This window comes from Ammodytes marinus (assembly GCF_949987685.1).
Source record: "Ammodytes marinus genome assembly, chromosome: 12".
Lineage (NCBI taxonomy): Eukaryota > Metazoa > Chordata > Actinopteri > Uranoscopiformes > Ammodytidae > Ammodytes > Ammodytes marinus.
Genome location: NC_137216.1, coordinates 26,490,859 through 26,515,842, shown reverse-complemented (window position 1 = coordinate 26,515,842; position 24,984 = coordinate 26,490,859). Strand labels below are relative to the sequence as shown.

Sequence of the window (24,984 nt, the reverse complement as noted above, 5' to 3'; positions counted from 1 at the left end):
TAGCATTACCGCTAGCACCAACCACAAATCAGAATGTCAACTTAAACTGTACATAATATATCTCAAAATGTCAACTAATATGATTTAAAGCGATAATGCGTAACTTTTCACATACAATACCGGTTACGTTCAAGCTATCGCCAAACAAGTTCACCCAAAGTCGATTTGATTTCCTCAAGGGGGGCAAGTTAATCTGCGCACTAAAGCTTTAAATGTGGATTTCCATTTTTTTTTTATGTTTTATTGTTTGCATTCGACTTCTGTACAATTTTTCTGCAATATTCAAAATGTTACATTTGCTTTGTTCGGACAGATTAATGTGTGTTAATAGTAGACACGTTAAGATGTCAGAACCGACCTAAACTTGTCCCCTAAGGGTGAGCCAAATTACCCGCGAAGGAAACTTATTTTAGTCACTTGCCTCCATGACCTCATCCCCTGAGCTCATGACAAGAGGTGAGGATCGAAATAGACTTGTAAATTGAGAGCGCTCACCTTAAGAAAATGCTTTCACCCTAAGAAAACGCTATCACCTGTATAACACACTCACACTCAAACTCTCTCTCTCTCTCACACACACAAACACACACACACACACACACGTGAAAAGGACTCCCAAGACAGTTGCACTCCTTCACTTGTGTCAGCAAATCAAGCCATTGTCTGGCAAAGTCCCATGAACTCAGAAGAACTGTGTGTGCCAACCTTCATCCCGATCACTTCACCCTTGGCTGCAAACCGCCGCAGTGTGTGTGTGTGTGTGTGGGTGTGTGTGTTTGTGTGTGTGAGTGGGTGCGCGTGTGTGTGTGTGCTGGAAGTCACAGTCCAATAAAGCAAGAAAACCACATCATTGGCAAAACGAAAAGATACAATCCTGAGGTCACCAAACCAGTACACGCCAGTTAGGCTTGTGATTCCCTAATAATGGGGAGCACATTTTCAGCTTCCCCTTTTCTAAAGATGGGAGCCGCCACCACCACCACCAGCCTTTTCTACCAGACGCAACTTACTGTCACGTAAAACCATGACGCCTCTTAAATATCCAGAGCTAAGGGTGAATCTCTGACACCAAAAAGCTTGAAGTTACTAATAACTACAAACTGATCTAAAAAACTAATTTGGTTAGATGTATAGAAGGGTTAAATATAATGCACTCAGCACTAGTGGTTACTTGGGAGGTTCACTTTACCAATGACAGTGCTACGCCGGGGATAGAGCCAACACATCACAAACCAGGGTGACTCTGGTTCAGCCCCCTCAGATGTCACACTGTAGTGCAATAGACAGCTGCCCACCTTATTGATTAAGCCCCTCCATAGAGAGACAAAATCCTGGTGCCGTGCATGAAGTTAACTGACAATAACCTGCCACACTATAGTGACACACAACATTTGGGGATCTGGCTTGCGTAAGCTGCATGTGTTCGAATCAACACAAAACAGTTGACCAAGACATTGAGAAACTCAGTCCTTTAGTAAACAAACTAACGTGAAAATCAGGAGAACTAACCCATGATAAAGGGTTCTGACCGGGTCCAACGGTCCACCCCGAAGGAGACAAAAACGCCAGCTTATCCGTCAGCTGAAAAAAAGCCATGAAGAATATCATATTCTGAATATGTCCCCCCACTTCACCAGACAGTTTTGGAAAACTTTTCGAGTCATGTTTTTGACTTTGGTCTGCTGGTTTGGTTTTTGTCTGGAGCCCAAATTGCATCTGTATAGCAAATGATGGTTTGAACATGGCGGACGTGCCAGGCAACGGGTTAGTGGTTCCATTGCCCGGGTAGATCAACACCGTCTCGCCTTAGCCGGAGGGCCAATAAGGGCTGGTGAAGGGGAAATGATTCGTCACACATCCTCACATAACAGTTCAGGGAGAAGTCGAAACTTTGAGCCTTAATAGAATTGACAGATGAAAGTAGTGTGTGAGTGTAATGCGATCTTTAAACACAAAATATTGTTTGCTGCTTAGCCCTGCGGACAACAATAACCACAACAAGTACCAGACGAAAGGGTATGATGATGGGGTCTGACTGCCTGGACCAATAAAAATCCTATTTAAAATGCAACATGGAAGAAAAAGGGAAAGAAAGGTGACTCATCAAATCATAGACAGCTACAGTGCCTTGATCACTGCTAATTGACAACGTTTTTGGAAGACAGGTTGATCAGATTGTTCCCTATAATAAACCAAAGTGATATAGGTCAAACATTGTACAAATGAACTAAATCAACTTCAGTTTTAAAAGCTATAGTGCGTAAGTTATGTCGCCCCCATGAAGAATTTCTGAGTAATTACAACAACACCGTAGGCGCATCTACATGAGGTTATCATTCGGTGATCGCGCATGGATTCTATACCTTCTGCTTTATGTCCAGAGTTTTTCTTAGAAGTAGAGTCAACAACTGAAACATTTCTTGGGCGCTTCTTGGGATTTTCCTGAGCTCCTGCGCCAGTGTCAGGGGGGGGTGGGTGACACCAGTTTGTAAACACTGTCATACTGAGAAATACAGAGAGAGTCTTGTGGAGCTGATAGGCTTAATCCAATTTGTGTCAACTCATTTGGCGATGGCTTGAATGTAAACGTCATTTATTTATGTGAAAATGTTAGGCACTATAGCCTTCAAATCATTGTCTGTCAAATAATTCCTAATTGCAGTCCAACAAGTTCATCATCTTGGCACATAAGATAGTTTTAAGAAGCAAGGCTCAAAGTTTTGTAGAGAGTTGGTGGAATTTTAAATAATGTTGACATTTTAAAGGTGATTAGCATTTTGCCCCGAGCTTCAACTCTCACTGATGAGTCAGCAAAGTGAACTTAAAGACTTAAACAGTGACAGTTATGGCTTGTTTAGATGGGGTGTCTCTGTTCCAATGGAAGGGGAAGTTAAATGAACATTGATTGCATGAATGAAAATCTATTTTATTCAATTTAGCATTTTTGATCATGTAATTCCTATCCAAATAAAGTAGGTCATCAATCTCATCTATTCATTAGTAAAATACCTCATTAAACACAACAGCAAATTTGCAAAATCAGAAACCAATTTGACTGTCTTCATGTCCTATTTAAAATCCTTCCTGGACACTATAAACTATTGCACTAATTGTAAAGCTGTGAACACCAATGCCTTTTGTAATGCATTTGACTCTATTTATTGAATTTATTTTGTTTGGTTGTTTTTGACGTTTACGGTATCTGAACTACCTCAAGCGATCAAGTTGCCTGTTGAATGGCGATGCCGTTATATATACTTTATATAGAAATAGATAAAAAAAAAAGAATGAGGAATTTTGGTAAGCGCCTCCAACACAAGACTTTGACAACTTTTGGTGGCAATTGTACCGTGTAAAATAAAGGGCAAACATTAGGAATATTTTCCGACGACATTTCTAAAGTGTCCCGGGCTTGATGAAGTTTCCAGACAGGCGAAAAGGTTGAGAGGTGTGGTGAAACCAAATGAATGACCGCCGGTGTCATGAAGTATTGAATAGAGGAACAAGAGGGTTAATCGGTGCAAAATGACTGAATGGAGTTTCCCAGTAACACAGGAAGCCTGTTTGGTTTGTGGTTACAAGAAACTAGAAAGAGAATATGACTAAAAAGTGTAATCCACCCATTGAGCCCCAGAGTCTCTCTTTGTTTTTTCTTGATTAGAAATTAGAAAAATAATAATTCAATGAGAGTTTATACCATTTTAAATCTTCTGTTGTGTGCCTTAATACCTACTGATGTTTAAAAGGCGCTTTATACGGGGCGCTCCGGTGGTGTAGTGGATAGAGCGCATGCCATATTGGCTCTGGCCTTCGTTGCAGTGGTCGTGGGTTCAAATCCGACCCCTGTACTGTCTGATGAAGCTTGGAAATGCCCAAAAATAATCTTAAAAAAAAAAAAAAGGCGCTTTATAAACTTAACTTTGTTCAAATGCTTTATTAGATACAGTATAGTATGCTTATTATGAATTAAGAACTAAATAATAATTAACGTTCATTACCACCACGATCAAATCTTTGTAGCTATGGCCGACTTTCAGACAGATTTTCCAAACCTGAAAGTATAATTCTAAAAATCTGTCTGTTATAATATAGAACATTACATTATTTAATAGTTATTTTTTTTACCCAAAAAGTTTTCCAAAAACTAAAAGGTACTCAATGTACAGTCATCAGCAACATATACAGTATTAGCAGCCTGAATCAGATTATGTTTGGTAACTTTTATTAAAATAAATTGACTTTAACGTTTAACTGATGAACTGATCATCCAAATAGTTCACAGATGTATTTCTGACAATAATTCAAGTAATCAACAACAAATTGCGGCCTTAATTATCCTCATGGCAGAAGATGAATGTTTGCACATTACAAAGTTGAAAGTTGTACTTAAGAGACAGGCCTGTTTTATGGGTAATAACTCACCTTTAATCAAATTACCCTAACATGGAGTTTGGTTTAAAGTGGTGTGAACATCTGATTGTTTGACTCTTGATTTTTCACATGTCCTCTTAAATCAAACACATTTCGCCTGTGACTGCACTAAACCGCTTCCATGATGGCAAGATTTCTCAAGTGTGATTTTAAACACATTTATCTGCAATTCAAGCCTAACATCTTTGAATATTTTAGCTCCTCAACTAAAGCGTTTAAGTAGGTTGCAACAGTGCTTGGCTGCACACAGTGTTAAAAACAATGGATCCATCAGAGAGACTGCGTGTGGGGGGGTTGAAAGTATCTCATTTCAGTTGATGATACAGGATGGCTGGTGGGAACTGTAAACATTCATTTGGAGGATTTGGCTCTCAATAAAAAAAAATTGTAGTCAATGTTGAATCTCAAGGCAGCACAGAGCCCAACATCAAGAAACGTTTTGTGAGGCAACATCTGACAACATAAGTATTTGATGGGATATGGTTGAAAGGACCATTCTTCAACTTTAAAAACAATATAATGACGAGTTTTGTGAGTGATTCCTATGAGATGACAATCCAGAACTAGCTCATACCAAGGATCAACTTTGAAAACGTTTGAACCCTTTTGATTAAGGCCGAGTTAAAACAGCCCAATAATACATCACCCGAGGAACACACTCCAACTTTAGCTTTCCTCTTCCAAATATGGCCGCCAGATTTTTCCTAAAACCCCATGGCAAAAGAAAATTGCTTCACAGCTCATTTTGCTATTGAAAAAAACTAAACACTGTAACTATAGCCGTGTTATAATGTAGCATGGATCTGCACTTGAATGCAGCCGCAGCAGTCCGACTAGTGAGAGTGAGAAACATGAGGCCAAACCAAGGTCAAAATTACTGCAAAAATCTTCACAGAGGATGTTTTTGCATTTCTGGAGCTATATTTTACGATATCCAGCAATTGTTTTGACACCGGGGATGCAAGAGAAGAAAAATAAATTCCCATAGTGCACATTAAAATTTTATTAAGATATTGCAACTGGCTAGACTTCATGTCTTATTACCATAAACAGAGAAACAACATGGATGCCAGGGTGATGTCAAAGCCCCGTCAGACATTCGTTTCCATCTGGTGGGAGTTTATAAGGGCCTATTGTAACATTTATTATTAGAAAAAAACCCACATGCTCTATGTTTGATATGCACGTCTGGCTATTAAAGAATCGAAAATGTTGCTGGGGCAGTGGAGTTAGCCAAATGACTGCAAACCCAGAAGACACAGTTCAAGGACATTTAAGATGTGCCCTCGGATGGGTGGTTAAGCAGTAACAGCTCCAGAGGTTTTTACTCAATCAGTGTGTGTGGCAGAGGGATGAAAGGAATGAAAAACTACAATGAAAAAAATGGTACTGTGTAATCACATTAGCCTTAGATTTGACTTGAAAGTAATCACATTTAAAAAACATGATGATTTAAAATAAGGAGTACAAAAACTGGAAAATGTAAGATATTATTTAGAAAAAAATTTTGCACTATGATATTATGCAACATATTTCAGCATGCATGTTGTGTAATGTTTAGATTATGTTAGTTTGACTTTCTCTTATCTATCTATCTATCTATCTATCTATCTATCTATCTATCTATCTATCTATCTATCTATCTATCTATCTATCTATCTATCTATCTATCTATCTATCTATCTATCTATCTATCTATCTATCTATCTATCTATCCATCCATCCATCCATAGAAATTATTGGCTCAGTTGAACAAAGTGTGTAAAATGTTAAAATGTCACACTGACTTGGAATCCACGATCTCGTAGACGCTCTTGAGGAAGTCGGCCTCAAAGTGGTTGTGTTCTCCGGTCAGAGTGTGGAAGTAAACCATGACGTATTCCTTCACTGTGATGTGGTCCATCACATGGATGAAGTACAGCAGCGCCTGCACATGCACACACACAATACATCAGAGTGCATCCATTGACTTTTATAGTTTTGAATTATCCACAATTTATCATAAATCTGACTGACTATTATATCAATTAAATTATATTTTGAAATGATTCTTATTTATAAATACCTTTTCGATGTCGATTATAGACACTGGAATGTTTCGCCCGACCAAAACCATCACTGTCCTGCCGCACATATCCACACCTGGGCAAACACAGACAGACAGACAGACAGACAGACAGACAGACAGACAGACAGACAGACAGACACAGTGGCTAGAGTAGTTAGTAATGGAAACTTTTCTTTGTAGACCTAATACATTTGTAATAATGTAATAATACAGACACTCCTTATCTTAGTTATGTCTTTGGGGGTATTCAATATATTAGTCTAAGTTGTGGGAAAAGCCCTTGTGTTGCAGAGGCCAGCAGCATCATGCATGTGTAACGCTCTAGCACTTGATGAACTGCTTCCTGCTGGAAATCTAAACCGCTCCCCACAGAACCAGAGTCAACATCACCGTGGAAACAGTCTGAGCAGTGGATCGGCATGGCAGCGGCTTAGCTCCATTGCATGTGTATCCCATAATGTTCTGGATTTTTGTGTTTGTATTCTGCGGTGCATGGTAAAATACTTCTGAGGGATGTTATGTTTAAAAATTTAAACATGTTTCAGGTTTGATCTCTGGGTCTAATGTATTCAAGTTACTGTTTTTCTAGATCCTGTATTTGTCATTCCAGAGTGAAGCTAATACACACAAGCTTTCAACTTTCAGCACAACTATGGAAACAAACAATTTTCTTTATATAAAAACCAGCAGTTTATCATTGTATTCAGCGTCTTTTTGACTTTTTTTCCACATGATTTTTTTTTATATTCACTTTTTCCTAAGCTAATATGCACATAACACTAAAGCATACACAGGTCCTTAATGGACTCAAGTCTTCCTGGACGCTTACACAAAAGATGTTTGTCTATTGTCATTTGTCAGTTTTAAACTCATGACACATGATTTCATTTCCATTTCCTACATCTGGAAAGCAAAGATAGACTTGAACAGAAACTGTTTCCAATACAGAGCATCATTTGAAACACACACAAGTAAGCCCTGTGGCATTTATTAAATAAATAAATATGCATATTGGTTGAAGAAAGCTCCTTCCATTAGTTTTATACTATTTGAATTACAGTTAAAATGGCAGAAAGCCGTTTATCCTAGGCCATGGAAGCTTTCAAATATCATTTTAAATCTTGAGGTCATGATGGGCAAATTGGCCTGTTACCCACTGTGAAAAAATGAGGTTTAACTTTATAACAACAACGCCTCCTACTGGTAATGAGATACAATTGCACCTTAAAGTAAATGGTATATATTAGTTACTGGACTTTTTTCTAATCCTGTACTTTACCCATGTTATGCTAAATGCTACCAGATGAAGGATCACCAAACTGTTAGGCAGCATAGCACACAACACACAGTTCTGTACACTGAACTTATTTTTTCTTTTTCGTTTTACATTTACAATACATATGACTGGGAAATGCAAGATCCCAACATATGACTTATCTCTCTCTCTCTCTCTCTCTATTTCACTCTCTCACAAACATTGCTACATACCAGTTTGATATAAGGCTTTCAGCGCGGCAACGTCTGACAGATCCTCCGCTCTCGCCCGACACAGCCAGCGACTGTAACTGCAGGAGAGAGAACCAAAACACACAAACGATCACTGCATCATGAAATAAATAAAAACTATTTGGAACAGAAATTAAAGCTTCAGTTTTTATTCATTTTAAGGGAATTATTCTCTGTAAACCAAATTTTCTTTTGGTAGCCTTTCTTGTTTTATACTCTTATTTTTTTACAGAAATTTGTTTGTGTTTTGTTTTTTTTCTTATACTATATAGTACTGTCAATGACCCAAGTTCAGTCTGGCTGGGTTCCTTTGCTGCATGTCTTCCATTTCTTTATCATGTAAAACTGTTAACAAAACATTGCTTTTTACAGTACTTTCCATGCATTTTATTATGATTTTGGACTCTTACTTTCTCTCATGTTGTTTCTGCATGGCGGCCTCAGACATCTGGCCCTGAAGAATCTGTTTGCGCTGTTTGTCCACATCTCCTTCCATCCGGGCAAACGCGTGGTTCCCAACCTGACCCAGATCTGACTCCAGACTCTCCTCTTCAGAATCATCTAGACACAGACACACAGACACACAGACACACAGACAGACACACACAGACACACACACACACACACACACACACACACACACACACACACACACACACACACACACACACACACACACACACACACACACACACACACACACACACACACACACACACACACACACACACACACACACACACACACACACACACACACACACACACACACACACACACACACACACACACACACACACAGTTCATTTGGAGGGTCTACAGCCCAGTGCTCAAATTAAAATCCGATGGGATTTCTTCGACAGCATTTACGGTCACTTGCCTGTGTCCACGCGTGTTATTATATTCAAACAGCCATGTGTGTGTGTGTGTCAGTGTGTGTATACAGTCAAGTGCGAAAGTTTGTGAACCCCTTGAGCCTTTTGGAATTTTATTTATTTTAACCATTATTAATTCATTTTTATCAATACCAGTATTTTTTATATGAAATAACAGATGTTTGTTTATCAATTCAACATTTTTATTTTCCAGAAATCAATTGTTAAAACAGATAAAACAAATTATTTGACGAATGTTGTATGTGCAAAAGTTTGTGAACCCTGAGCTGCATTGCTTAAATCGAGCAAGGTAAACACAATCAGGTTGGCCAAATTGGTTGATGAAATAGACCAATGTAATGAGAGATCTTTAGGAAAGAAATTGGGCGGCACTAGATAAAACAGAGATAAAACCAGGTCAGTTTAGGCTCACCAAAGTGAACCCATACAGGTCAGACATGCTAAAAGGGAAACAAATCTCAGAGGATCTCAGGAATAGAGTTTTGATGTTACACATTTGTCTGGGGACAGTTATAAATTCATAAAAAAAAATTTGAGCTCAATCGGTCCACCGTGAGGCAAATCATCTACAAATGGAGAGCTTTAAGAGTGACTTAACATCTGCCTAGAAGTGGACTTCCTTCAAAAATATCCTCAAGCGCCACAAGAAAAGTGATTTTTCAGGTAAAAGCCAACCCAAACATTACACCTGGAGATTTGCAGACAATTTGAAACCACCATTATTCACTTGGGAGAAGGTTCTCTAGGTGGTAGGCAGAATTGCGTTTTTGCCCAAACATGGCGGTTTTGGTTATGACCAAACAGTTCAATTTTTGACTAATCTGTCCACAGAATAAGACTTCAGGTATCTCCAGGTGCTCTCTGGCAAAGTTGTGACAAGCAGTTTTGTTCTTTTTTGAGAGCAGAGGCTTCTTCAGCAACCATCCCATGAAAGCCATGTTGACTGAGTTTTCTTCTTATTGTGGAACCATGCACATCTGTCCCAGATGCTGCAAGAGAGGTCTGCAAATCACCAGATGTAATGTTTGGGTTGGCTTTTAACTGAAAAATCACTTATCTTGTGGCGCTTGTGGATATTTTTGAAGGAAGTCCACTTCTAGGCAGATGTTCAGTCACTCTTAAAGCTCTTCATTTGTAGATGATTTGCCTCACGGTGGACCGATGGAGCTCAAACTTTTTTTAAAATAATTTATAGCTGTCCCCAGACAAATGTGCAGCATCACAACTCTATTCCTGAGATCCTCTGAGATTGTTTCCCCTTTTAGCATGTCTGACCTGTATGGGTTCACTTTGGTGAGCCTAAACTGACCTGGTTTTATCTCTGTTGTATCTAGTGCCGCCCAATTTCTTCCCTAAAGATCTCTCACTACATTGGTCCATTTCATGACTCAATTTGGCCCATCTGATTGTGTTTACCTGCTCCATTTAAGCAATGCAGCTCAGGGTTCACAAACTTTTGCACATACAACATTCGTCAAATAATTTGTTTTATCTGTTTTAACAATTGATTTCTGGAAAATAAAAATGTTGAATTGATAAACAAACATCTGTTATTTCATATAAAAAATACTGGTATTGATAAAAATGAATTAATAATGGTTAAAATAAATAAAATTCCAAAAGGCTCAAGGGGTTCACAAACTTTCGCACTTGACTGTACATCAGACTGTTGTTATTGGGCCATGTTTGGACATCCTGCTTGGTTTGGATCAAGAGCCAATAGTATCACGCCTTTGAAGCGCCGCCACGCCAACAGATGTCGGATTGGACGTCAATGTAGGAAATGGGTTCAACGCATAAAGCACAATGATAGATTACTTTGTGTTACTTTCATAAAACTCTTCACCCAAAAAAAAAACTAGCATTTAGACCTTTGCAAGTTCCAGTACAAGACTCAAGCTGGTGCATCAAATATGCAACACATACTTTTTACGGGGGTTTAAAGGTGGAGTTAGCCATTCTAGAGAACGCTTGTTGTCAAAATGAATGCATTAGTGAATCTCTGTGCGCTGAAAAAATACCGTCATCAAAGTGTTTTTTTCTTAGTTCCTTTATGTCTACATTATAAACTATCCAATTTACGTATAGATGGAGGACAAATATATATTTTTAAATACCACAAACTGTCTTCGTAAGTTCAGTTGCTCCAGCAACAGCTTTAGTGTGTCTGGAAACAGATTCAACAAGTTTCTTAAGCTCCACTGGATAATTCGTCCCTCATTTGGTGATGACATTGGTGATATAATTTAAACTCATTTAGGAGCAAACAGATTTAACCACGGCCAGGTGCTGGTTTCAACTCTGGCTGTGACATTGTAACATTCTCAGTTTGAGTCCTTCTCAGAAACATTTTGTTTGTTTGTTGTTCCCTATCTCTCTCTCTCCCTCTTGTTTCCTGAAAGAGCTTTAGATATTTGCTGAACTCCCAAACTGAAAGTGATTCCTGCTCCAACCATGTTTTAAACCTACAGAAGCACCTTGAAATGATGAAGAACATGAATTACACAAATATCCTGTTGCTTAAGAAGGGAGTAAAAAAACTGCAACTTAATCTTGAGACATACAAAAAAAAAATTACAAATAAAACACCATGTCCTCAAACAACCTTTGAGTTCATAAGAACAACCACAAAATTATTTGTAACACGCAGAGAAAACATGAAGGCCTGGCCCGCTGGGTGAGTGAGTGAGTGAGTGAGTGAGTGAGTGAGTGAGTGAGTGAGTGAGTGAGTGAGTGAGAGTGAGAGTGTGAGTGAGAGTGCGAGTGTGAGTGACTGAGTGAGTGAGTGAGTGAGTGAGTGAAAGTGTGAGTGAAAGTGTGAGTGAGTGAGTGAGTGAGTGAGTGAGTGAGTGAGTGAGTGAGTGAGTGAGTGAGTGAGTGAGTGAGTGAGTGAGTGAGTGAGAGTGTGCATGAGTAGCTGTGCGTGAGAGTACAACTGTAGGCTAAAGGGTCTGAGGCAGCCAGATGTTGTTTCACTGACCAGAACACTAATTATTTTGCTACACTGTTCTCCCGTGTCCCTTGAGTTGGCTCCATGACTGGCTGACTGAGTTCAAACAAATTGCCCAGAATTTTAATCCTTCATTGGAAGTTTTTTGACTTTGACTTTGTTGAGTGGTTCACAAATCAACTGTAGCACTGGACGGGTGACGGACTGGTTGCCAAAATGGCCGGTAAAGCTGACAGACTTTTTTTAAACAAATAAATATGAAAAATAAAACAAAAAGGCTGAATAGCTGGTGGTTGAACTGTATGGTGGTTGTATGAGTGGTTAGCCAAATGGTTGAGTGAGACCAGAAATGAAGAGAAATACAATATTGAATTGTGCCTGTGTGTGTGTGAGTATTTTGCTGACTCATACAGCCATTGAGTGATGTTAGAAAAAAATTCTATTGACACAATAAGAAAAATGGGACTCCGAAATTAAATATCAACCGCTTGACACAGACTCTTATAAATAGATTGCGGACATGAAAGTGAAGCACATCAAAACACACAAAAAACAGATCAGTGTTGCGTTCGTGTACCTTCCAGGGTGCCGGGTTTCTCTGCGATGCGGATCTGTCTCTCTGGTACGACCGGTTCTCCCTCTGAGTTTCCTATGTCAGCCGGGATGAGAGGCAGACAGGCCATCTCCTCTGCCTCGGAGCGAGGGTAATACAGGGGCAGCAACTTCTTATACAACGACTGAAAGAACACACAGACACACACACACAGACACACACACACACACGCAGACACAGATACAGACACAGACACACACATATGTACAGTCATGACACCAACATCTAACTTTCTGTATTGGCCTTGGCCAAAACAATGAAGGTGTCAGTGTGCTTCAACCTACATTCCGAGTAACATCCATACCCAGAAGTCATCTGACATTGACATTAATACATTTGCAGTGGCCAGTGGGGAAGAACATCTACCCTTATATAATATACTGTATGCTTGTGTGTGTTTTAAGTGATAGCCCTGCAGTTGTGTTCGTGACCATTCTTGAAATAAAGTCCTTTATCTGTGACAAGATCGAGTAAAAATGTGGTTAAATACAACAACCCTTCTGCATGTTAAACTGGACTCACACAATAAATAAGTTTCATGGTTTCTGAATTTACTTTTTTTGACGGACACATTGTGAGAGTCGTGAAGTGAACAGTAGTTAAGGGGAAGTGGCGCAGACTTAATTCTTACAAACCTCCTCAGAGTCTGACACTGCAAACACCACGGCCTCTATGCTGTTTCCATGACTCTCCAGGAACCTGCGCACTGTTCCTATGAACACACACACACACACACACACACACACACACACACACACACACACACACACACACACACACACACACACACACACGTTAGTGTATTGTACATATTAAGACATGCCACAGACAGTAAAATAATTATTAAAGTGTTGAAAATAGTGAAAAACACCAGCTAATTTCTCCAAATTCTTGTTTTCCCTAACCAACATTCCAAAACCAAAATTCTTCACAGATATGAAGCTTAAACAATTAGGTAATGATCAAAATGTTGCTTTATTTTGGATCAAGCTTTTGACTAATCTTGTCAGCATTGCCTGGAGTGGAGAAATATTACAGACTTATGTATTTACTAAACTACATATAACAGTCAACAGTCCTGTAAAAAACCTTCCCCAATGACAATTATAATGTTACGTTCTTGTTGAAACCTGTGTAGAGAGGATTTGATTTCATTTAAAGGCCACTTTCGGAGGCTGTAGTTTGTGCTGCTTTCGACCTCTGTTATGTAACATCAATAGCTTTGAGGAAGCAGCTCCCATATGTGTACTGCACATCCTGTTAATGTGGTCTGCTGCATCGCCTGTTAAAAGTAGTTTAGGTGATTGGATCTTAAATATGTGTAGGTCTGAAACAGACATTTTAGGTTTTTTCCTGATCAGATTAGGATCATATCCAGCCATCATGTGTGCGTGCTGTCCTTAACTGAACTAACCTTTAAGTTGAATGCCAGTCTGACATAAATTGCAGTGTGTCTGTGCTTTATAATTAAATGAGTGCGTCTGCCTGTATAATGTCTTGACCTGTCGTTGAGTATATATAAACCCGAGTTGCATGTTTGTGTGAAGTCAAGTGCTGTGTTATTGCTAAGTTTCCAAGACAACTATCTATGTGTGTGTACCAGAGAAAAGTGATAAAAGTCCATCACCATGTATTTTACAAGAACTTTACAAGTTTATGTGTGCGTGTGAGAGACTGTGAGTGTGTGTGAGTGTGTGTGTGTGTGTGTGTGTGTGTGTGTGAGTGAGTGAGTGTGTGTGTGTCTTACTGAAAGCAATATGTGTAGCGTCCTCCAGCGGGTAGCCTCTTTTGGTGGTGCTCACCACACATAGGCCGACAGACGTCATTGACTGCTCTCTGAGGTGAGAAGATAAACAATGTCACATACTGTACTCCACCATTTACTGATTTATCGCACGCACGCACGCACGCACACACACACACACACACACACACACACACACACACACACACACACACACACACACACACACACACACACACACACACACACACACACACACACACACACACACACACACACACACACACACACACACACACACACACACACACACACACACACACACACACACACACACACACACACACACACACACACACACACACACACACACACACACACACACCTCTTTCAAACTAATACCACTTCACTTGCCATTGCATACCAAGTTATTTGGTAGTAGACCATTAACAGAACTTTATATATTGACGTATCAATGTATTTAACATTATTCTGTATAATAATAACATTTCACATGAACAATGTATTCATAGTTTTGCTTCCCGTGAATGTTAAAATCTGCTGTGGCCAATTTGTAAACCTGATTTCAAGCTGCATTACTTAACAGTGGTATAAGCAACAATAATGACAAAAACATCTACCTCATCAAGAAAATATGCGATGAAAACAACACACTTTAGCACATGGTCTGAGGCAGAGGATGTGATGTCTTGAATGATGTACAAATCCTGCTTTTTTCAGATGTATTTTCTCATTTACTGCCTTTAATATCGTTCCAACTTCAATGTGTTAAAAGAATGAGCTAAACGGTTCAGATGCAGTTTTTCCCCGAAACTGTGTTTTTGAGAGGTTTATTCCGGCACAGAGCACAGAGCGGCTTCCATCACATCACTGTTTATTTGCACCCGTCAGGCTCAAGTACTGTTTATCACATAATCATATTTGACGGGGTAGAACGAAAAGAAAAAAAAAAAATTTCATGACAGCTTATCTCTTCACATCACTTATATAACATGCTGCTGCGCCAAATAAGGAGTTCTAAGAAGTGCTGTGTTTGTGCATATCGCCTTAGTGCTGTCCTAGTTTAAAGGTGCACTATGTACTGTAACTGTGGGTGTGTCAGAGAAGTGAAACTTTTCTAATGTATATTCTTATACCTCAATAAACAAACTTTCCTTAGGGGAAAATGTGATCCCTGGAACACTGTTTGAAGTTAGAAAGCTTCATTGTTGTTGTTATAGCAGGAGGGCCCTCAGTTTGGTTTACAAACATATTCTAGTCTTATGTTTGGTTCAAGGTGCCTCAAAATAAATTAGTTTTTGACTTATGATGATAGAAGTCAATATTCAGAATTAATTAAGAATGACATGAAGAGTAAATATGTTTTGTCAACTAACTGCAGGCTTTGCCAATGTAAACAAACCCCCTTCCTCTGAAACTACACACTGCACCTTTAAGAATGATTTGATTGGATGAGTTCTTACATGACTAGCTGCATGATGTTCCTATAGCAGCTGAACAGCGAGCTCTCCGCGGCCGTCCTGTACTTTGACTTGTATTTTGGTCCCACTGTGTGGATGATGTGCCGAGCCGAGAGGTTAAAGCCTTTGGTCAGCTTCGCCTCCCCTGTTCGGCATCCTGCACACACAGACAGACAGACAGACCGACAGACAGACAGACAGACAGAAAAAACACACACACACACACACACACACACGCACACACGCACACACGCACACAGACAAGTTCAACTGATTTAGTATTTGGGATGAAGATGATTGAGGAAAAAAACATAATGGCGGTGAAAGCTGTGGTCAATTTTTTCCGTCCTTCCTACATTGGTTTGATTTTGAAGTGCTACTTCTCACATACAAAATGTCGCATGGAAACTCTTTGGGGAGGAAGCAGTCTGGAGGCAACAGAGCTTTCGCTTACGCATTTGTGCAGCAAACTCCAAGCCATGGTTATGGAGGCCAGATCTGTTGAGATTTTTAAATCCGGGCTTAAAACTCATGTCTTCTCTCTTGCTTATGACCAACCCTAAATTGTCTCCATTTGTTTTTATGAATACATTTTTTATGTTTTTATGCATTCTGTGTGCACTGTACAGTTTGCTGTCTTGAAACGGTTGCCTACTTCAACAACCAATGTGGGTTTGTCAAGCACATTGAGGCATGTAATGCGATTTTTTGCGCTTTACAAATAAACTTGCCTTGACTTGACCAAACAAACATTGACCCATCTGTATTTATGTATTATGACTTTTACAACTAATAAAATATGGTATCAGAGTAGTGGTGACACTTTGTATAAACCTCAGCCGATCGTGTTGTTGCTCCTAAATGTCTATGTCAAACCTCCAGTGAATACTTGTGTGTTCACTGACATTAACAACTAGACCAGTGCAGCATCACTGAGCAGCCAGGCTCACGTCAAACTTTTCACGGGAGATTGGAGCTCATCTTTCCAGTACTTTCCCTCTCAGTTCTACCTTTGAGTTTGAGCAGTTCATCTCTGAGCTCGGGCCCGGCCAGCTGGTGGATGGTGTCAGACACGGGGTTCTTGTCGTTTAGAGACTCGTTGCTGGTGTTCACGATGGAGGTGCAGTTCAACAGGGCCACGTCACCGGTGCTGTGGTGGAAAGGGAAAGAAAAGAGTTACTCTATGCACGTGTTAGGAAGAAATTAACTTACTTTATATGCACTGTCCCTGTCAAATTAAAACAAAAAAGATAGAGGATTATTTTTGGAATTTTTTTACTCAAAATCTTTCGTGTTTGATATGTTTCTGTCCAAGTGTCCATATGTGGTTGTGCACTCTCACATTACTTAATTCTCATAATTCTTTTATACATACTATCGATTTTGGTAAATCTATTTTGGTGAATCCCCAAATATCTGAACAAGGGTCATCCAAGTTTTATCTTTCCTAAAAAAAAAACAGCTGATTGGAACGCAGATAATTATGAAAAACATTTATACAAACAATCTTTTTATTAACAGATTTTTTGCCAGAAAATAAATTCAGCCAAAAAAAACGTAATTGCTTCAGTAAAGTCATGTCTGCACTCTGAAGCCCGCCAGGGTTAGAAAGAACAAAGAGGAACCACTCAAGCATGTGTTGAGGGCATTTGGTCACAAGACCAATATTTTTTTTTTTAGATTAAGAAAAATGGGTCAAAAATCAAAAGCCAACCAGGCCATTAGAAAGCTGGTCCTTAGACAATTTTGTTTAACACAATTATTATACGTTTATTTTTTTCTCAATAATATTAGTTTTATCTTCTGAAATAAAATATCCAAATGCATGAATCTAACAAGGTTATAAGGCAGAAAGGTTAATGGATTCATATAACCTGTGTTGGAGTGGGTCACGAGCTAAAGCGCTAGCAGTGCTTGAGGGTCGACTATGGTCACGTTATAGTGCAGCAGGAATGTGCTGATGGCTGAGCAGTGGAGGGTCGCTGTAACAACAAGGCTCTCACAGAGTAACCGCTGCCACTAGGGCACTACATGGTCATGTGTTGATTTGGGGTTTAAGAGCTGATCTGGATTCTAAACCGGTTTGGGTGACAACATACAACATCAAATTAAACTAAATACCATCATATCCATTAACCAATTTAAACATATTACTTTGAATCAGCCCCACTCCACTTACTAACTGTTTTAATTAGGCTTATGTTCTGCTTCACTCATTTGATCTGAATGTTTTAATTGTTCTTGTCTCTTTGTCAGCTTGTTGTATATTTGCATTGTGTTTGTTTGTGTATTGTATTTTGACTCGACATCATTGTAAACGAGGGCGTCCCCTCAATTGACCTTTCGAGGATAAACAAAGGAAATGTATGGAGACACAAGTTCACACTGCAGACACAAAACTGCTACGCACACAAACACTTGATGAGTTTGTATTACTGCTCAATGTGTTTCCCAAGAACGTAACTCACATCTGAATGTGCGTAGTGTAACAAACAATCAGTCATCATTACTCAAAGTGAATTAATACAGCGCCTAGTCCTATATGAAATGTGTGCTGTTGGGCTTTGAAGATGGAGTCAATGATTCTGGAAAACGCTTGTTGTGAGTGAATGTTGCCAACACTTTCTGTCACACACAGGATCAACATATGTTTGGTTCCTGTCTTGAATTCTTAATGCTTGTCTTTTCTGTTATGTTTCGAATGAAGCTGTTTTGATGCAAGACACATTTCAGACTCATTCTGACAATAAAGTTATATTGTCCCCTCTTAAACACCGTCACAAACACTCTGTTTCTTTGTCTTCACTACACAGGAAACATGATCAAAATGTTGATGTTTTTCTGGTTGATTAAGTAACATTCATAATATTTCTATTTAAAGCTGATACATTCTAGAAATTGCAAGTAGGATGAAATTGCCAGGGTCAGGATTTGGAATAATTTGGTGCTGCAGTGCGAACGTTGCTCAAAAGAGAACAACTTTGTATTATAGCGTTAAGAAGAACAGATGTTATATTTGACTGGTAACAGCATTGCGGCCACTCCGACTTTATATGTATTCTAATAAGCCACTTTGAAATAATAGAATCTTATAAATAAATCTTCTTAGGCTGAATTCACAGTGTGGAACCACATGATTCAATAAGAAAAATACAAAGCAACCCATTCTCAGTGCGCTGATGACAAGCACCAACATTTTCATGGCCATAAATCAGGATTTTAAAATGGGTTGAAAATACTTAACTTAATGAAAGTTCGAATACAATTTATAAAAGCATGACCCCAGCGTTAAATACATTTTGAAAATATCAGACTGAACAAAAAGAGCTTTTGAAAACCTGAGGTCCATCTGTCTTTGACTCACAACTACAACGTAACAACTCATTAAACCTGGTTTACTAATATTATACACACACACACACGCACGCACGCACGCACACACACACACACACGCACGCACACACACACACGCACACACACACAGACAGAACCCTTTAAAACATAAGAAAGGAGAAGTTATGGCTTCATCAAAGGCCTCAAGGAATAACTTCATTGAAGCATCATGCACACACAGTCACCACAAAGTCTGTACAAGCTTTCTTCGATCCACAGAAAATTCCAAGATTAACAAGATATTTAAAAAAAACTATTCATGACACATTTTGCAGCATCTGTAAATATTTTCCAACTCAAAGAGACAGCTGGATGGTGATGTCTGAGAAGTGCTTCAAAACAAATAAAATCTTGGCTAAACATGAGTAGAGATTCTGTTTACAAAGATCTTAACGCTCAGTCAGAAAAAAGCACAATGCTCACTGTTCTCAATGATTGGCAACTTCACACACAATCAAACGCTCCAGAGAAAGGAATTTGTTGAGAGTGTGAAATGCATGTGGTTCAGTCTAACGACATCAGTGAAGTGACACAAGAACTAAAGTCAGTTGTCACTCCTTGTGTAGGGATCATAGAACTTACTCTGAAAGATGGGAGGGAAGGTTTCAATAAATACGCTCAAACATTGGCGTGTTGGCACAAATGCAACATAATAACAAAGTTCAAAAATCATGTTGATTAAGTATTGGGTCAATAATGAAAGTGCATTTAACTCATTTAACTTGCTTCAAATCCTTCAACAAAATCTGAGCAGTTCATCCATGAGTCAGAGTGGACATATGTGCAAAGTTTGAAGAAAATCTTTCAAAGCGGTTTGGAGATATGGCGCTCAGAAGAATGGCCCAGATGGACAGATGGACGGATGGAAAACCCAATAACATAGGGCCTCTGATCTTTAACTATTGCCCGTGTGGAGGCATACAAAATGTGAGTCACTGAAACTAAAAACCAAGCGTTTCTCTCCTGAAAAAGAGCTGACAATTCAGATGTTCACAAACAGCACCGATGTGAAGCAACGTGTGTGTGACTCACAACAGAATGATCTTGCGGTTGAGGTCTGGTCTGCAGGGGAACGGTGAGGGGAAAGCCTGCTGGTTGGGCAGACTGTCGCTGTGGTCCAGGGGGGGCGCCTCCTCTCCATTCTCCCCCAGCTGCTGCTGCTGCCACGTGGGCAGAGACGACACATCCACCACCTGGGAGCGAGCACCCAGAGGATCCATCCCCTATGGAGCTATACCGGGCTGGGAGCTGCAAGACAGGGGAGAGGGAGAGGGGAACCTGGGTTACAATGTTTAATATTAAGTTGAATGTGTTTTGTACTGTCAAATACAGGAGAAGTAAGTGATATGGTCCTTTCAGCTAACTTCCAGTCAGTGACTGCAGTTAGCACAGTCCCCTCCCTCGTCCCTATGTCACCACAACATGAATGCGAAAGATGTCTTGGTCAGATAGTACCGCGATGGAGAGCAGCGAGTCATTGTTCACGACACAGAGACCCGCCTCTTTGTAGCGCTCTGTCTCCTGATTGGATAAAAACGAGCAGGATACTCGAAATCTTATCTGACAAATACTGCAAAGCTGAATGACTGGGAGATTTGTGTTATGATCTGCATACTGTTTGAGTGATTGATGTATGAAAATAGAGTGAGATTTAACACATATATCTGCTGGTATACATCTGCTGGCTGTTTTCTCAATGAATCAAGTAATTATTATTATTATTTATTAAAATGTTCGAAATTTTACATATCCCAGAATGCATTTTGTCTCTCACTCAGATAACGACCTGTCTTGTTGCATCGGTGCATTGTTTGCTATTTGCTGCTTGCTCCTCTATGGATGGATTGTGGCTGGTTGGTGTTAAATAGCAGCTCTGAAAAAAAGCCCTTGACATGTCATTCTGCAGGACACCTGATGTTTTTCTAAAACGGTTTTACACTGAAGATTTGTCATCGTCAGTCTTAAATCAGTCAAATCTGGAGGGAGACAGTACAGAAGCAGATCGGCACAAAATACAAACTCATTCCATCTAGTTTGTTAAACTATGAACACCTCAGAACTGACCGAAATAAATCAAACTTATATATTGCTTTAAAGTTTAACAGATTACTGAAAACCAGCAGGACAGGGAGTATTTCTGTTCAGTTATGAAGTGATGGCTGGAGCCCACACTCATGATGGCTGGCCGATCTAATATCTCATCAGGTGCCGACACTGCTGTAATTCTGTCATTGGATGTCAGACTGACTTCACAGATCTATATTCCATAATGAGATCAGGTTATTCCAGGTCTATTTTTACTACATTCTCTTGAATCAATGATGCTGTTGTTCTGTAGCCTACAGTTTGTTACATAGCGTACACACTACAGCCCAAACTGGTTTAGTCCCATTCACATTGAAGAAGCAGCCATTGTTGTTTTTAACTTATTTGATTGGGTTTTTTGATAGTGTGTAGATAATAATTTGCCTACACAGTTCTTGTAAAAAAAATGTATACTACTTTAAACTCATGTATAGGAATAGTTTAAAACAGTTGCTGTTGGAATATTATTATACTATTTGTATATGTTGTACAGTATATTGTATTGGTGAATATGACAAAACATGCCATTTTAAGACACTCAAAAGGCCATGACACAATCTTAGGAAAGACAAATGAATCAACAGTGGATATAATCATTAGTATAGACCATACTATCTATGGTATAGACCTTAGGTTTATCTTTAAAATACAAAACACGATACTTCCCTTAAACATGGTATCTGCCAATTTTTAAAGTTCAAATTTAAAGACATTTAAGACCTTTTTAAGACCTCTAAAATGGAAAAATAATACCAATACCGCGGTAACAGAAATCGACAAACTACACTATACTCCGTAAAGGGTTACATTAAATCTGACTACCAAATATTCAATGCACTTTAGCTAACAACTGCTGTCTAATTACAGAAAATAAAAAACAAAAAGGTCCAACTAGCTGATCTTTTGAGGGAACTATTAGTATCTTTAAAGATGAGCTAGTTGGACCTTTTCGGGTTGAAGATGGCCTCAAAATCAACTCCCAAACCTACTGCCAGTTTCTAGAAGATACTTTCTTCAGTGGTACAGTAAAAGGTCTGCATCTTTCAAGAAGACCATGATTTTTATGCAGGACAATGCTCCATCACATGCATCGAAGTACTCAACTGCATGGCTAGCCAGTAAAGGCCTTAAGGATGAAAAAATAATGACATGACCCCCTTCCTCTCCTGACCTAAACCCTATTGAGAACCTGTGGGCCCTGCTTAAACGGGATATTTACAGAGAAGGAAATCAGTACACCTCTCGGAACAGTGTCTGGGAGGCTGTGGTTGCTGCTGCACAAAAAGTTGATCGTCAACAGATCAAGAAACTGACAGACTCCATGAATGGAAGGCTTGTGACAGTTATTGAAAAGAAGGGAGGCTATATTATATTGGTCACTGATTTTGTTTTTGACATGTCGGACATTTTTATTTGTAAATGTTGAGTTGTTTTATTATTCTCACTGTAACAGATGAAAATAAACAAGTGAGATGGGAAAATTTTAGTTTTTTTATTTAGTTGCAGAATAATTCTGCACACTAATAGTTACCTAATAATAGCAAAACATATATATATTCTCGTAAGAAAGACAAAACCTCACCTTTACTTTCGTAAACATTCAGGTTTAGGTTCATTAACATTTTGGATTGACCGAGAGCACTGTAGTTGTTCAATAATAAAATTAATCCTCAAAAATACAACTTGCCTAAAAAATTTGCACACACAGTGTAAGAGATCACTGTAAAGGCAACCTGAAAACCCATCATTACCACCTTTTTAACCAATTACAGAACTGTATCAATTGGTTTACATTTACTGATTAATCGAGTAACAAGAACAGTTTAATAAATTTAGAAAATATGTGTTAGGTGCAGCATACAATATTTTAATTAGGCTAAATTAAAAATGGGATATTTTTGGGAGAAGAATAATCCGAATGTTCTTCATATTTTAATTCCTTATTCAATAAATAACAAACTTAGTCCATTAACTTTATTTTTCAGAACTTATGGCAGAAACTATTTAAAAATTGGTTCCACAGGTCAAGGGAGGTTTTTGCAATTTCAAAATCGTATGTTGGCCCACTGTAGATTTACATCCATGCTCACGAGACCTGCGGTAATTTGCGCAAAGTAATTTTTTCTTCATACAGTATTGTTGCAGGCGTTCAGGTTAATAAACCGAGTTGTACCGATTGGCAAAGGAAACGTAGGCTACTATCTGCGATTGATGGGAGGATCGGCAATAGTTTTTATAGCTGTCAGAAAGGGAGTGCAGAGTGGAGAGAAAGAAAGTGACAGAAAGAGACCCGCGTCTCACTCCATGAGCTCACGCCAAGTCAACGCGACCTGAATGAGCTGAATGAACGTCTGATGAGCAGCTATTTATAAATATAGATACATAAACATTGTTCACTAAACACAATCAACGTGTTGTGTGATTTGCGACAGTAGCCTACCTATATCATCAGCGGACGGGTGGTTGCGCACCTACAAGCAGCGGCAGTGTGTGGTCGCGGTCGCGGGGTGAAAAAAGCCAGCCAGTCGTCCTCCCTCCACCTATCACTGAATTTATAATAGCTGCGCATGCATTTCGCTGGGTCGTTCTCTCCTTTTTTGCTCTACCGCGGCCGACTTCAAATTCGAAAGCAGGGAACACACATTCTTCTTCTACGTTTTAAATGCGGTACTCAGCCTCACACGGCCGTACTGCCTCTAGCGTAGGCGTCGGACTTGCCGGATATCTTTGTATATAAAACACCGATAAAATAAAAACATAGAAATCTAACAATTAAACTATAAAACTAGAATGAAACAAATAAGGCAAGCTCATTAATTCTGCCCCCGAGTAAATTTAATGCCGCCCACCCAATAATTCCAGACTTTTTAAGACATTTAAGGCCTTGAATATTGAAACTTAAATTTAATGACTTTTAATGCTTTTCAAGATCCGCGGCAACCCTGTTAAAATAAAGGCTATATTTGATTTTCGCTCATAGTCTACTTTCCTTTATGACTGTGTCACATGATCCGACACACTGTAACTCACATCTACATTATTAGAAATCAGATGCAAATCATTAAATTGACTTAACACAGGATGTTGTAGATAAAGTAAAAGGCAGCATTGGTCCTCCTAACACACAGCAGGGTGTCACTGTCAAATAATTAATTTCCCCCCGACAACTGAGCTGTATTATCTTCCTAAATATGGTTATGTCGTTACCCAGGAGAAATATTTTCTGAATGATTTGATAAACCCTGTATTTTGTTCATGTAAATCCATTAGTCCAATACACCCAGCAGCCAGTTACATACCTATCCAGCTGTGTTTCCTTAGAAGTGATGTCCACGCAAGAAAAGGACAAATACTCCTTTAATTTTGACACGACAGTGTATAAACTCAAGACGTATTATCGCCCCTCTGAATCTTCATACTAGCGATAAAAGTAGTCGCAAAAGCGGTGAAAATAAACGTGCCAATTAACGAGGTTTACACATGTAGCCTCTATGCTAGGTGCTAATTACGGTACCATCAAGGTAGCCACAGTAAACACTACAACATCCTGTTATGAATTTCAAAATAAGAAACTGTAATTGACGCTTCAACGCTCAAAATGTAGTTTGGAGTTCAGACACAAATTATTATAATATAAAAATGACTAATCAAATTGTATTTTATACTATTTGACATGTATTTTGTAATTTTATTTTTCATTTGAACTTTATTTTTTAGTTAGGAAAAGATTGAGTCATGAACCCCCTTTCCCTAATACAGTATATATACATATATAATATAATGTGTCATCCCAAAAATGATGGTCCACATTATTGCAT

At 39.0% G+C, this 24,984-nt stretch overlaps 1 protein-coding gene across 2 annotated transcripts in view; it reads right to left on the bottom strand.

The window, feature by feature from the left end:
• The window catches only part of gdap2 (ganglioside induced differentiation associated protein 2), a 38,108-nt gene extending 13,465 nt beyond the window's left edge, over positions 1–24,643 (bottom strand). Inside the window, exons 1-11 of one of the 2 annotated variants that reach the window (XM_080038370.1) lie at positions 24,466–24,643; positions 20,114–20,329; positions 16,699–16,838; positions 15,692–15,845; positions 14,211–14,299; positions 13,099–13,175; positions 12,428–12,587; positions 8,416–8,566; positions 7,988–8,064; positions 6,497–6,573; positions 6,219–6,358 (exon numbers count right to left, since the gene is read on the bottom strand). In XM_080038370.1, the coding sequence (XP_079894496.1) occupies positions 6,219–6,358; positions 6,497–6,573; positions 7,988–8,064; positions 8,416–8,566; positions 12,428–12,587; positions 13,099–13,175; positions 14,211–14,299; positions 15,692–15,845; positions 16,699–16,838; positions 20,114–20,301 (1,253 nt within the window). In that variant the 5' untranslated portion in view covers positions 20,302–20,329; positions 24,466–24,643. Of the gene's footprint in view, positions 1–6,218; positions 6,359–6,496; positions 6,574–7,987; positions 8,065–8,415; positions 8,567–12,427; positions 12,588–13,098; positions 13,176–14,210; positions 14,300–15,691; positions 15,846–16,698; positions 16,839–20,113; positions 20,330–23,606; positions 23,718–24,465 lie in introns of those variants that run through there. The other variant, XM_080038371.1, reaches the window with a different exon arrangement.
• Positions 24,644–24,984: the final 341 nt, after the last annotated feature.